Source organism: Clavelina lepadiformis, chromosome 9 (assembly GCF_947623445.1).
Source record: "Clavelina lepadiformis chromosome 9, kaClaLepa1.1, whole genome shotgun sequence".
Classification (NCBI taxonomy): Eukaryota; Metazoa; Chordata; class Ascidiacea; order Aplousobranchia; family Clavelinidae; genus Clavelina; species Clavelina lepadiformis.
Window position 1 is genome coordinate 13,251,394 of NC_135248.1, and position 12,704 is coordinate 13,264,097.

The 12,704-nt window shown below is 34.0% G+C and overlaps 3 protein-coding genes, 3 non-coding genes and 5 pseudogenes across 7 annotated transcripts in view; 2 read left to right on the forward strand and 9 right to left on the reverse strand.

Moving 5' to 3' along the window:
• Nucleotides 1-12,704, forward strand: part of LOC143470248 (polycystin family receptor for egg jelly-like) — a 122,043-nt gene that overhangs the window by 93,147 nt on the left and 16,192 nt on the right. The window lies entirely within an intron of this gene.
• The window catches only part of LOC143470255 (uncharacterized), a 107,979-nt gene that overhangs the window by 79,083 nt on the left and 16,192 nt on the right, over nucleotides 1-12,704 (forward strand). The window lies entirely within an intron of this gene.
• Nucleotides 70-192, reverse strand: LOC143471507 (5S ribosomal RNA; annotated as a pseudogene).
• LOC143471465 (5S ribosomal RNA) lies at nucleotides 304-422 on the reverse strand. Its single transcript, XR_013119554.1, has one exon. It is a non-coding gene; the product is annotated as a 5S ribosomal RNA (ribosomal RNA).
• Nucleotides 533-651, reverse strand: LOC143471447 (5S ribosomal RNA; annotated as a pseudogene).
• On the reverse strand, nucleotides 762-880 carry LOC143471472 (5S ribosomal RNA). Its single transcript, XR_013119560.1, has one exon. It is a non-coding gene; the product is annotated as a 5S ribosomal RNA (ribosomal RNA).
• On the reverse strand, nucleotides 992-1,110 carry LOC143471511 (5S ribosomal RNA; annotated as a pseudogene).
• Nucleotides 1,221-1,339, reverse strand: LOC143471455 (5S ribosomal RNA; annotated as a pseudogene).
• LOC143471486 (5S ribosomal RNA) lies at nucleotides 1,450-1,572 on the reverse strand. Its single transcript, XR_013119573.1, has one exon. It is a non-coding gene; the product is annotated as a 5S ribosomal RNA (ribosomal RNA).
• Nucleotides 1,683-1,805, reverse strand: LOC143471508 (5S ribosomal RNA; annotated as a pseudogene).
• On the reverse strand, nucleotides 2,038-9,655 carry LOC143471223 (uncharacterized). 2 transcript variants are annotated; one of them, XR_013119505.1, is made up of 11 exons: nucleotides 9,503-9,654; nucleotides 8,854-8,929; nucleotides 8,415-8,479; nucleotides 7,729-7,797; nucleotides 7,352-7,417; nucleotides 7,193-7,261; nucleotides 6,485-6,553; nucleotides 5,435-5,497; nucleotides 2,967-3,026; nucleotides 2,216-2,602; nucleotides 2,038-2,078 (listed from the first exon to the last, which is right to left on the reverse strand). XR_013119505.1 is itself a non-coding variant. In XM_076969626.1 (10 exons), exons 1-10 carry the CDS (start codon nucleotides 9,535-9,537, stop codon nucleotides 2,302-2,304), a joined length of 873 nt encoding a protein of 290 aa, XP_076825741.1. In that variant the 5' UTR covers nucleotides 9,538-9,655; the 3' UTR covers nucleotides 2,111-2,301. The 2 variants fall into 2 exon arrangements, 1 of the variants encoding a protein (XP_076825741.1); XM_076969626.1 differs by lacking the exon at nucleotides 2,038-2,078 and having other exon boundaries at nucleotides 2,111-2,602; nucleotides 9,503-9,655.

The following is a 12,704-nucleotide window of genomic DNA, read 5'->3' on the forward strand; positions in this document are numbered from 1 at the left end:
ATTGCATAGGAAATTCAAAAATGCACACAGTTGCTATAAATTTCATTGAAATATACAGCATGACTAAAATGCTTACAACACCCGGTATTCCCAGGCGGTCACCCATCCAAGTACTTACTAACCGGGCCCAAGGTTGCTTAACTTCCGAGATCGAACGAGATCGGGTCTACTCAACCTGGTATGGTCGTAGATGATTTCAAAAGGAAGAAAAATGGCCTTTTCAATTATAATTCGATTGCAGAGGAAATTCAAAAACGCACACAGTTGCTATAAATTTCATTGAAATATACAACATGACTAAAATGCTTACAACACCCGGTATTCCCAGGCGGTCACCCATCCAAGTACTAACCGGGCCCAAGTTTGCTTAACTTCCGAGATCGAACGAGATCGGGTCTACTCAACCTGGTATGGTCGTAGGCGATTTCAAAAGTAAGAAAATGGCCTTTTGAATTATAATTCGATTGCATAGGAAAGTTAAAAACGCAAACAGTTGCTATATGTTTGATTGAAATATACAGCATGACTAAAATGCTTACAACACCCGGTATTCCCAGGCAGTCACCCATCCAAGTACTAACCGGGCCCAAGGTTGCTAAACTTCCTAGATCGAACGAGATCGGGTCTACTCAACCGGATATGGTCGTAGGCGATATCAAAAGAAAGAAAATGGCCTTTTCAATTATTATTCGATTGCATAGGAAATTCGAAAACGCAAACAGTTGCTATAAATTTCATTGAAATATACAGCATGATTAAAATGCTTACAACACCCGGTATTCTCAGGCGGTCACCCATCCAAGTACTAACCGGGCCCGAGGTTGCTTAACTACCGAGATCGAACGAGATCGGGTCTACTCAACCTGGTATGGTCGTAGGCGATTTCAAAAGAAAGAAAAATGGCTTTTTCAATTATAATTCCATTCCATAGGAAATTCAAAAACGCACACAGTTGCTATAAATTTCATTGAAATATACAGCATGACTAAAATGCTTACAACACCCTGTATTCCCAGGCGGTCACCCATCCAAGTACTAACCGGGCCCGAGGTTGCTTAACTTCCGAGATCGAACGAGATCGGGTCTACTCAACCTGATATGGTCATAGGTGATATCAAAAGAAACAAAATAGCCTTTTCAATTATAATTCGATTGCATAGGAAATTCGAAAACGCAAACAGTTGCTATAAATTTCATTGAAATATACAGCATGATTAAAATGCTTACAACAACCGGTATTCCCAGGCGGTCACCCATCCAAGTACTAACAGGGCCCGAGGTTGCTTAACTACCGAGATCGAACGAGATCGGTTCTACTCAAGCTGGTATGGTCGTAGGCGATTTCAAAAGAAATAAAAAGGCCTTTTCAATTATAATTTGATTGCATAGGAAATTCAAAAATGCACACAGTTTCTATAAATTTCATTGAAATATACAGCATGACTAAAATGCTTACAACACCCGGTATTCCCAGGCGGTCACCCATCCAAGTACCTACTAACCAGGCCCGAGGTTGCTTAACTTCCGAGATCGAACGAGATCGGGTCTACTCAACCTGGTATGGTCGTAGGCGATTTCAAAAGAACTAAAAAGGCTTTTTCAATTATAATTCGATTGCATAGGAAATTCAAAAATGCACACAGTTGCTATAAATTTCATTGAAATCTACAGCATGACTAAAATGCTTACAACACCCGGTATTCCCAGGCGGTCACCCATCCAAGTACTTACTAACCGGGCCCAAGGTTGCTTAACTTCCGAGATCGAACGAGATCGGGTCTACTCAACCTGGTATGGTCGTAGATGATTTCAAAAGGAAGAAAAATGGCCTTTTCAATTATAATTCGATTGCAGAGGAAATTCAAAAACGCACACAGTTGCTATAAATTTCATTGAAATATACAACATGACTAAAATGCTTACAACACCCGGTATTCCCAGGCGGTCACCCATCCAAGTACTAACCGGGCCCATCTTTTATAAAAAAATAAGAAATAAAATTTCGATTAAGAATTTTGGTAAATAAGACACCTACATACCTGTGTTAGATTTTACACCACTTTCAGAAACCGTTTTCACTAAAAGTAAAGTAAATTTAACTATGCTACAAAAAATGTAATCACGGATTAACAGTTTTCATTATCAATGCATCAATCAAACACAAAACTGATACAAGAGATATGACACTACACAATATTGTTAGTATTTTTCTTACTTGCAATCTCCTCCAGATATATTCGAGCTGTTTGCACAATTTCAGAAGGGTGTGTAACATCATAAAATGTATCTTGTCAAATAAAACTATAAATCAGACTTCTTAACCTTTGATTCTTCACAACTTTTATTGAATTCCTCTGACTTTAAAATTATTTCTTTATGTTTGTGCTTGATGTGACTTTCGATACCTAGCACAGACCTCCCACATAGTGTGCAGGAATAACCTGCAAACTGCTCATAACCAGCTTTTTTCATTTTTTTAGCAAAGCTGTCATATAATAAGTTTTCCTTGGGTATGTCTGGGTGTTTCTTGCAGTGATTAGAAACATTTACATAGGTTTTTTCACAATAGGGACATGTCCTTATAATTCTCCGTGCCGAAGACCTTTAAAGTATAGAAATAGAGCAATCAGTTCTATTCACATGAACAGAAAGGAAACAATCATCATAATGACTGATAAGCTACTCTAGTCTTATGAGAAAGAATATTAATAATATATTAATTTTACATATATCTCATTTAACTACCGAAAATGTATAAATAAAATAAAATAAAGTAACAGGGATTACATAAACCGAAACTGTCAGTCCTGTTAACACAGGCAAAGAAGATTACTGTATATTTGAATTATTCCAACAAAACAAGGAACAGAAGTAATTCAAACCGAACTGCTGCACCAAATTAAACTGTTGCGTATACCAAGTCAAAAGTTATATTTGCACAGTTTTTGTATGCTATAAAAACTTACCTTTTAATATTTCTTGACATCACAGACGAAGCGGAAGCCTTTGTGTCTACATTTTTGTTTCTAATAAACAAATCACAATTAACTCATATTAGTCAAAATGTGTAAGTAACCAGCTACATAGACCGATAACTAATATTACAAAATGCTTTGTATCAGGTTGGTTAAAAGTTGCCAGAACAAGGAACCAAAAAATTTTCTTTGTAAAGGTCAGAAGCTACATTTAGTTTTAACATCTACATCTCTTAAATTAAAGACACAGCCATAAAAAATCGAACAAAAATCATTGCATATTTAAATTTTTTTATTTTAAAAATTCATTGTAAAAATGCAACCAATTCTTTGCTTTGTTTTCAAAAAATGCTATGTAGTAGCACGTACAGAAAAAATATGAGTTGAAATTTTAATGCAGAGACCATTCAAGGGTTTACCAGCACAACTTGTTTTTTTAGAATTAACAAATCCATATAATTTTCCAATGCAAAAAAAACAGTTTATGATTAATCTAAAGCATTGCACAAAGACAAACAGTAAACTGATGGACACATTAGTAAATAACTTCAAGTTGAAGGGATTTAAGTTGATGACCTCATCGTGGTGAATCCTAGAAACTGACGTCTGTCAGACCAATATCAACAACCTGGAAAAGCAAATAAGAAGCTATCTAGCAAAATGCGAACTCAGCCCCAGCAGCCTAATACTGACCCGAAACATTTGCCCTTCTTAGGGCAGGCAGCTCAAACTGCCGAACGGGAAGGTGTCACGCTGTTACAGCTGAATGTAGAAGGTCTCACAAAAGCCAAAATCAACATCTTGGAACACCTTGTGAGTAACCACAAAGTCACCGCCATCCTCCAACAAGAAACCCATGTAATTGATACATCCCACCTCAAGATTGCCGGATACACCTTGGCTAACTCTGAAACAGAATGGACGGCTGTAGAGGTGGAAGGCGTTAATGTCATTGATGTCTACAAACCGTCCCCTGCCAGGCTACTTAAAAATTCCATCCCCGTCGTCTATGCTGGCGATTTCTACTGCCACAGTACTATCTTGGGCTACAGCGCTACAAACCACGATGGCGCAGCACTTGAAGAATGGGCTTCGGCCTCCGATGTCCACCTTTTGTTTGACTATAAACCGCCCGGCAGTTTCTGCTCAGACAGATGGAACACCACCTCCAACCCTGACCTGGCTTTCGCAAACCTCAACACTGGACCTGGCCCGAGACGTTTTATTTTGGATAAATTCCCAAGATCTCAACATAGACCTCCACTAATAAAACCAATGAACCCAATAGAACCTTTGAAAACAAAACCAGTCAAAAGATGGAACTTCCAGAAAGCCAGATGGCAACAATACACTCGATTGGTCGAGTCTGGATCTGAAAAGCTACCAGACCCCAACTCGACCAACTTGAATGCAGCCTACTCTGCGTTCTGCCAGTTACTCACTGACGCTGCAAGGAAGATCATACCAAGTGGCCGTCGTCAACACTGCATCCCTACATGGGATGTTGAGTGTAATAACCACTATGACACATTCGTGAGTGCCGAGAAACCTAGTGATGCTGCCTCCAAGGCCACAGACCTGCTAAAATGCCTCGACAAAAAACGTAGGAAGTGCTGGGAGGATACTGTAAAGGACATTGATTTCACGCATTCCAGCAGAAAAGCGTGGTAGATCGTTAACCATCTCACTGGACGAAACTCCCAGTCAAAACGTTGCCCGATTACAGCAAATTCCATAACCGGACAGCTCCTAGCCAATGGCCGTTTTAGTAATGCAGACATGAACCATGCACGCAAGGTAAAGCAGGAATGCAGTGCACTATATACTATCATGCATTTGCGGTGCAGAATCAAAAACAGCAGAACATATCATCTTCGACTGTCGTGTCCTACACCCACCCATAGGCCAAGGGGACCTGAAGACCCCTGACGAAGATGGGAAGAATTGGCTGCAATTGATAGGCTCTGAATATGCTTGAGCCGACCTCATACGAAAGAACAAGTAAATAACTAATCAATCAGTAACAACAGGTCGTGCATGGTCAAACAATTGGAAATTTTCCAATTTGCTTATCAATGTATCTCTAATGAGAGGGTGTCATGGCCACAAATGTAACCCTATCAGTTGATGTAGACATGAAAAAATGGGGCTAATGCAATAAGAAATCATTGCCAGGTTTAAGTTGTGCAAAGACTTTTTTCAGTCTAAGAATAAAGATTATCATACCATGTCAACAATAAACATCAAGTAAATACAGTATTCACATCTATTACATTTCTCCAAACATCTGGAAAAATTGTTTTATTTTGAAATTTTATAAAAACCTGTTGTACTCCAAAAACATATCGAAAACGCAATTTGTAGCTATTTTTCTTCAATATCAGTTAATATAGTAATGATTCAAAACTTGCTAACGTAACAACATTACAGATTTTAAAGCATGCGATAATTACACACACCGTTTTCGATTTCCAGAAGAGTAACTTGAAAAATGTTGACGCTGACGCCTTGATTTTCTGAAACTAAAATATATACAATGTGTATTTTATACTTATTTAAGAGTTAAAATTAGTATTTATTTATCACAGGTTCTTGAAAACTCAATCTAACAAATATTAAACAAAATGTTTTTGTAACTGTTGTAGTTCAACTTCTGGGCAATGAACATGGGTCTTAATCAGGCAGTGAATCCTGTTCATACTGCGATAGTCTTACAGTTTGTAATGTTGCATTATTGTATGAATGTCTGAGCATACACATCGTTAAGCAGCCAGAAAAACTGACAATGTTTGAATATTTAACTGAAGAGTAAAAATGAAGCTTGTTTCACTGAAGCGCTATATAGCAAATTCTTTCACTTACACAACCACTCTAGTATCCTAATCATGATTGCAATATGGCTGGCACAAAAAAGACCAATTAAACCAGGACTCAAACAGACATTCCTCTATTGCTTTGTAAAAATCCAGAAAAGGTTTACGCAGCTATTATTAAATTATAATTAATATATTGCATATGTGTTGTGAGCACAAAGTATTGTTTTCAAACATGCCATGTGAATGAAGCTACTGTTACAACTTATTATTTTCTACGCTTTACTTTCCTGCTGTCCCCAGAGGACAATAATGGCATCACACAAGTTAAAGTTAAAAGAACAATTAAGGATCACACTTAGTATGGTATGCTTAAATGTCAGCTTGTGCATTAAAACAAACATTCATCAAAGACTTGTTAAGACAATGCAGTAGTAAGTGATTAATTGCAAATCAAATTTCTTTGGCATGCTGGTCAAAAGTTGTAAAAAATATATGTTATATATGGAAGAGTAAGAGTCAAAGGATTTTGGTATAAGTAATCCCCAGCCCTCATTAATGTAAAATAATTTGGAAAGACTTGCTATAACAAACTTTGCATTCTGTTACAATTCTAAAAAAATGTTTTCAATGCAGTAAAAGTATCAGTAAACAGTTATCATAGCAGGTGAATTTATTAGCTTTTAACTAACTCACAGTTTAGGAGATGAGTCTGATGTTAAATCACTTGAATATCCCTGATGAAGATATCTTGATTTTCTCTGTCTATGTGCAAAACAATGCCATAACAATATTAGCTTATGCAGGAAACATTCTAAACCAGAAATCAATAAACTATATTCAGAAAGTGCAAGTTAAGCATGAAAACTGATAATCGTGGCCCGATACCCGCTTTGTTAAATAAGCTACAATACAATAAGCTCTTCGGTGGCTTTGGTGGTATTTGCTATTATTTGCATAATTGTATGTGCATTACAACTTGTTAAACAATATCACAGTACAAACACTCTAAATTAGCACAAATTCAATAAGCATGTTCCAAAGCTAATTTCTTGTAAATAGTAAAACCAATTTCGTAAACGCACTGTTTACGGGATTTGTCTGAATCTGCATCACTAGAAACAACTCAACGATGATGTCTTGATTTTTCCCTACTAAATACAGTGAAAGTTTAAAAATCGGAAGCGAAGAAATCATTTTGAGTTATGTAAATTTTGTTGATTTAGTCTAATAATAACCAGGACTGGTGAAGTTGCTTCATGTTAGTTAAAATTTCAATTGGAAGTAAATTTAAAACTGACACCGATTTTAGCGTGATCTTTGTTGCATAGCGTGATCTTTGTTGCTATTAGAAGATATATGGTGTAAAAAATTTCACCTAAGGGTACTATCTGAATAAAATACCTTCTTCTGCTGCCAGGAGATTCACCAAAAAAAACCTGATGTTGCTTCATCACAGATTGACTAGTGCATCTAAAATCGATAGTTAATTATATTCTGGTAGCAATGACAACTATAGAATATACGATATATGATAGAAAAATAGAAATATAGGTAACTCACGACGAAGAAGACAAATCTGAATCGATGTCACATAAATGTCGATGATGACATTTTGATTTTTTCCTACTAAAAATGATATAGGGAAGGATAAATATCTATTAGTTTTAGTTTTAACATTAAAATAACCGATGGCAGTAAAGTAGCTATAAAACTGAATATTTTACAACATTTTTGTTTATGCGTAGTTGGTATGTTCAAAGTTAATAAACATTTCATATTTCAATTTAATTCAAAAACTGGTATGTCAATATAACAAACCATGTGGCAATATCAGAACAAAAAGATTGTAAATTGACAACAACACAAATACCATAGGTATATATGTTAGTTAACTTTATGCAAATCAATTGTAGAACAAATTATTATTCTAAACTCACTGTTCACGAGATTTGTATGAATCTGAATCACTGGAAATATCTCGTAGATGTTGTCTTGATCTTTCCCAACTAAACATACACCAAATAATACAAGAAAAACAATTAAAGAAAATAGAGAAACGTGAGAAACATGTAAACTCAACCTTGCTTAAATTGAAATTTTTAAACTCTAAACAACTTAATCAGTCTAGGCAAATCAACTACCAATGATATTCAAACAGCTCACTATAATTCAAACTCTTTAACTCCAAATTTCAGTGGTACATACTAGAGCAAAATATGACAACTACACATTTAAAGCTTTAGTTCAATCATGGGCATTTTGTTTTTCGGAGGCCAGGCCACCGCCACATAAATTTTAGACAATCTTTATAGTATGATTTTTAGACTTAAAAAACGAGGATGATATGGTTTGACCCAATTTTACCTAAAACGCAATTTTTAAAAGCATAAAAGGTAATTCTCCCCAAGCTATAAAAGATTTTTAAAAATCTATACAAGCATTTATCATACTTAGGCTTTCTGTACTATATTACGAAAATGAAATAGTTATGATATAACTTATAATTTTCCTTTCTACCCCCAAACAAGCACAGTGTCTGAAGTGGACGATTATGGTAACATCTGGAATAAAAACTTGGAAAACTAGTAGACATGATTGCTGTTAACTAATTAAAATAACTCACGATACAGAAGACAAATCTGAATCAGAGTCACTGAAATGCCGACGATGACGTCTTGACTTTCTCTGACTAAACATGAAATAATACATGAGGTATAATTTTTGAAATTAATTGAACCGATGCACAAAATAAACTGAATTTGGCCACCAATCCGCAAGTGTCCAACTCGATTTGGCATTAATTTTGCACTTTGCACCAACTTTTGCACTTTCCAGCAAATTTTTCAATTTTATACCTTTTACATCAATGCCAAATCGAGCTAAACACTTGCTAAGGAATGTTGGCAAACATTGCATTGTGTTTAATCTGTTGCAAACATTTACTAAACAAATACGTGTTTTCCAACTTGTCAAATTCCTAAGTAGGCTATAACTCAAATTTAGTTGGCCAAACTACTATCATTTCTTATAAATTAAGCTTGAAACTCGTTTTTGTTAACTTAAAATTTACTTGTAGAAGGTATATCTGAATCTGTGTCACTCGAAAGATCTTGATAATGATGTCTTGATGTTGTCTGACTAAAATAGAGTTAATTAAACATACATAAGTATAAGGTATCATTATAAATATTACATCTACTGACAATAAATAAAATATTGGCATGTTGTGTAACATAACTGGTAGTCCCTTAATCTCAAACAACTTCTATAATTAAAAAAGTTCCTTTCCATAAGTCAAATCATTCTTAAAAATCGTGCAAAATTAACCACAAAATATGTACAATATAGGCTCTTGACGAGCATGCTATCATTGAAAATCAAAGCGTGCCTATGATTCATAATATATTACTTAATTTAAGTCTATTCTTGACACTGTATATTAAGCTGTAAAATAAATTGGGGTACCTATTATGACTATGTGGTAAAGAAACGACAACATTTACCCAACATTTTATGGCCTAAAAACCTGTTTTCTGAAAATTGACATGCTTATTTTTCACATTCTAAGAATGGATTATTTCACTTTAATTGTTTTAACTTCATTGATTCATGTGAAAAACATTATACAACAAACATATTATACCAAAGTTTAACAAAACAGCCATTAACCTACATGCAGAAAAGTTAGCTATAAAAGTTAAGCTGCAAAACCTGAAATTTTTTGACGAACATTGTTTTTCTTCCATTGTCAAAATATCAAAAAGAAAAGATGTAGACTTAAAATTTTTCCTTTATGTATTCATAATATATTATTATACCAGTTATACATGCAACTTATTAATAAAATAAATAATATATACAATAGCAATAAAGGTATATAAATACAAAATAAATAGTTTAATACATTTATGAAGTATATATATATATATAATCAATAAATATATCCATTTGAATGCCACAAAAAATTGTTAAAGGATATATATAGTAGTTAACATTACTGTATAATTTCATTGAACTGCTCTTACAAGTTACAACATAACATTTTCTAGTAACTATATATACTTATAAGTATCCTAAATAGCGTTTTAAACTACCTCACTGTCTTACATAATTAACTAATGGTCATTTCTACAGGATGCATTTACTTCAAGTAAGAGTAGGCCTATATGTAACTGACCTAAATGTAAATCCATCAGTGTCAAAAATTGCTTATAAACTAATGAACTTTGACACATTGTGAGCTTTTTAGTTGTGAGCTTCCAACAGAGAGGAGCGGCTATTTGAATTGGTTGAATTAAATTTAATCGAAATGTCCAATTCCCATAACGAAACAAAAGCTGCCTATGACCTCAGACAGTAAAAAGCAACATCAAACCATCGTTCTCATTACGACTAGCCTATTGATCTTCAACTAAAAATCATGATAAATATATTTTTAAACAATGACTTAAATGGAGCGTAAACAAATCCATTATGTACATGTTTGCGCTTTTCAAAGATTCCTGCTCAACTTGCCTAAAGAAAACAAAACGTTTTGTAATACAAAACAACCAAAACTACTTCCTACCTACACGAAAACGCGCGTCAAAAAACGCCCTCTAGCCTAGACTTCCTTGTTAATACTTAAATTAAGGTAAAGGGGTTTAAAACAGGAAGCACTAACGTATTTGATTATAAATTTCGAAATATAAACCCAGTCATAGCATTTTCACTAGTCCTTCAATCGCTCAACACAATATAGAAAACATTTATGTCGCCTGTTACTCTATTAATAATAGAGAAAACTTAATCTGTGAAACTCCGATGAAAAAAAGAACAGTAGCAGGGGAATTTAACGCTTAAAAGGCAATGACATAATCATTACAGCAAACTAACCAAGGCAGCTATGCAATTATGAACAAAGAAAGTAAAAACATTGCAAAAAATTGTTTCGCTTTCACAAATTGTCAAAATAAATAAAATATTTCTATTAATAGATTTTGAACTAAAATAACCGGATTTAAACATTTTCCATTACACGTATGCACATGAAATCTAGTATATTCATAAAATAGGCTAATGTAATATAAATTAGTTGCAAAAATTAATTTACCTATTCTCAAATTAGTTTACTTAATACAAGCAATTACGTACAGAACGTAGCGTGCTTCTGAGGCGCCGATTAGAAATAGACATATTTACATCATCAACTTTAGGATGACCGACTTTTAAACTCTTTATATTAAATGTATTTCGATGAAATTTTATATGTTGTAAATGTATTGCCGTACAAACTTGTTGCAACAGACCGATTTATAAAATTCAAATTCGTTTAGTTAATACAAGCACTTATGTACAGAACGTAGCGTGCTTCTAAGGCGCCGTTGGAAATACTCATATTTAACTCACCAACAATAGGTTGACCGAGCTTTAAACTTTTTATATAAAATTTATCACGATGAAACTTTGTATGTTGGTAATTTTATGTCATATAAACTTGTTGCAACAAACCGATTTATAAAACTTAAATTAGTTTAGTAATTACAAGCAATTACGTACAGAACGTAGCGTGCTTCTGAGGCGCCGATTAGAAATAGACATATTTACATCATCAACTTTAGGATGACCGACTTTTAAACTCTTTATATAAAATGTATTTCGATGAAATTTTATATGTTGGTAATGTATTGCCGTACAAACTTGTTGCAACAGACCGATTTATAAAATTCAAATTCGTTTAGTTAATACAAGCACTTATGTACAGAACGTAGCGTGCTTCTAAGGCGCCGTTGGAAATACTCATATTTAACTCACCAACAAATAGGTTGACCGAGCTTTAAACTTTTTATATTAAATGTATCACGATGAAACTTTGTATGTTGGTAATTTAATGTCATATAAACTTGTTGCAACAGACCGATTTATAAAATTCAAATTCGTTTAGTTAATACAAGCAATTATGTACAGTAAGTAGCGCACTTCTGAGGCGCCATTGCAAAGAATCATATGTTTAACTCACCAACAATAGGTTGACCGAGCTTTAAACTTTTTATATTAAATGTATCACGATGAAACTTTGTATGTTGGTAATTTAATGTCATATAAACTTGTTGCAACAAACCGATTTATAAAATTCAAATTAGTTTAGTTAATACAAGCACTTATGTACAGAACGTAGCCTGCTTCTAAGGCGCCGTTGGAAATACTCATATTTAACTCACCAACAAATAGGTTGACCGGGCTTTAAACTTTTTATATAAAATGTATCACGATGAAACTTTGTATGTTGGTAATTTAATGTCATATAAACTTGTTGCAACAAACCGATTTATAAAACTTAAATTAGTTTAGTAATTACAAGCAATTACGTACAGAACGTAGCGCACTTCTGAGGCGCCGATTAGAAATAGACATATTTACATCATCAACTTTAGGATGACCGACTTTTAAACTCTTTATATTAAATGTATTTCGATGAAATTTTATCTGTTGGTAATGTATTGCCGTACAAACTTGTTGCAACAGACCGATTTATAAAATTCAAATTAGTTTAGTTAATACAAGCACTTATGTACAGAACGTAGCGCGCTTCTAAGGCGCCGTTGGAAATACTCATATTTAACTCACCAACAATAGGTTGACCGAGCTTTAAACTTTTTATATAAAATGTATCACGATGAAACTTTGTATGTTGGTAATTTAATGTCATATAAACTTGTTGCAACAGACCGATTTATAAAAGTCAAATTCGTTTAGTTAATACAAGCAATTATGTACAGAACGTAGCGCGCTTCTAAGGCGACGTTGGAAATACTCATATTTAACTCACCAACAATAGGTTGACCGAGCTTTAAACTTTTTATGTAAAATTTATCACGATGAAACTTTGTATGTTGGTAATTTTATGTCATATAAACTTGTTGCAACAAACCGA

Excerpts from the sequence above, each read along its gene's own strand:
- LOC143471223 (XM_076969626.1), bottom strand. The coding sequence starts at position 9,537 with ATGGAAGAAAAACAATGTTCGTCAAAAAATTTCAG. Across the intron at positions 8,930-9,502 it reads TGTTCGTCAAAAAATTTCAG|TCAGACAACATCAAGACATC; the intron begins GTTTTGCAGCTT and ends ACTCTATTTTAG. Across the intron at positions 8,480-8,853 it reads TACCTTCTACAAGTAAATTT|CAGAGAAAGTCAAGACGTCA; the intron begins TAAGTTAACAAA and ends TTCATGTTTAGT.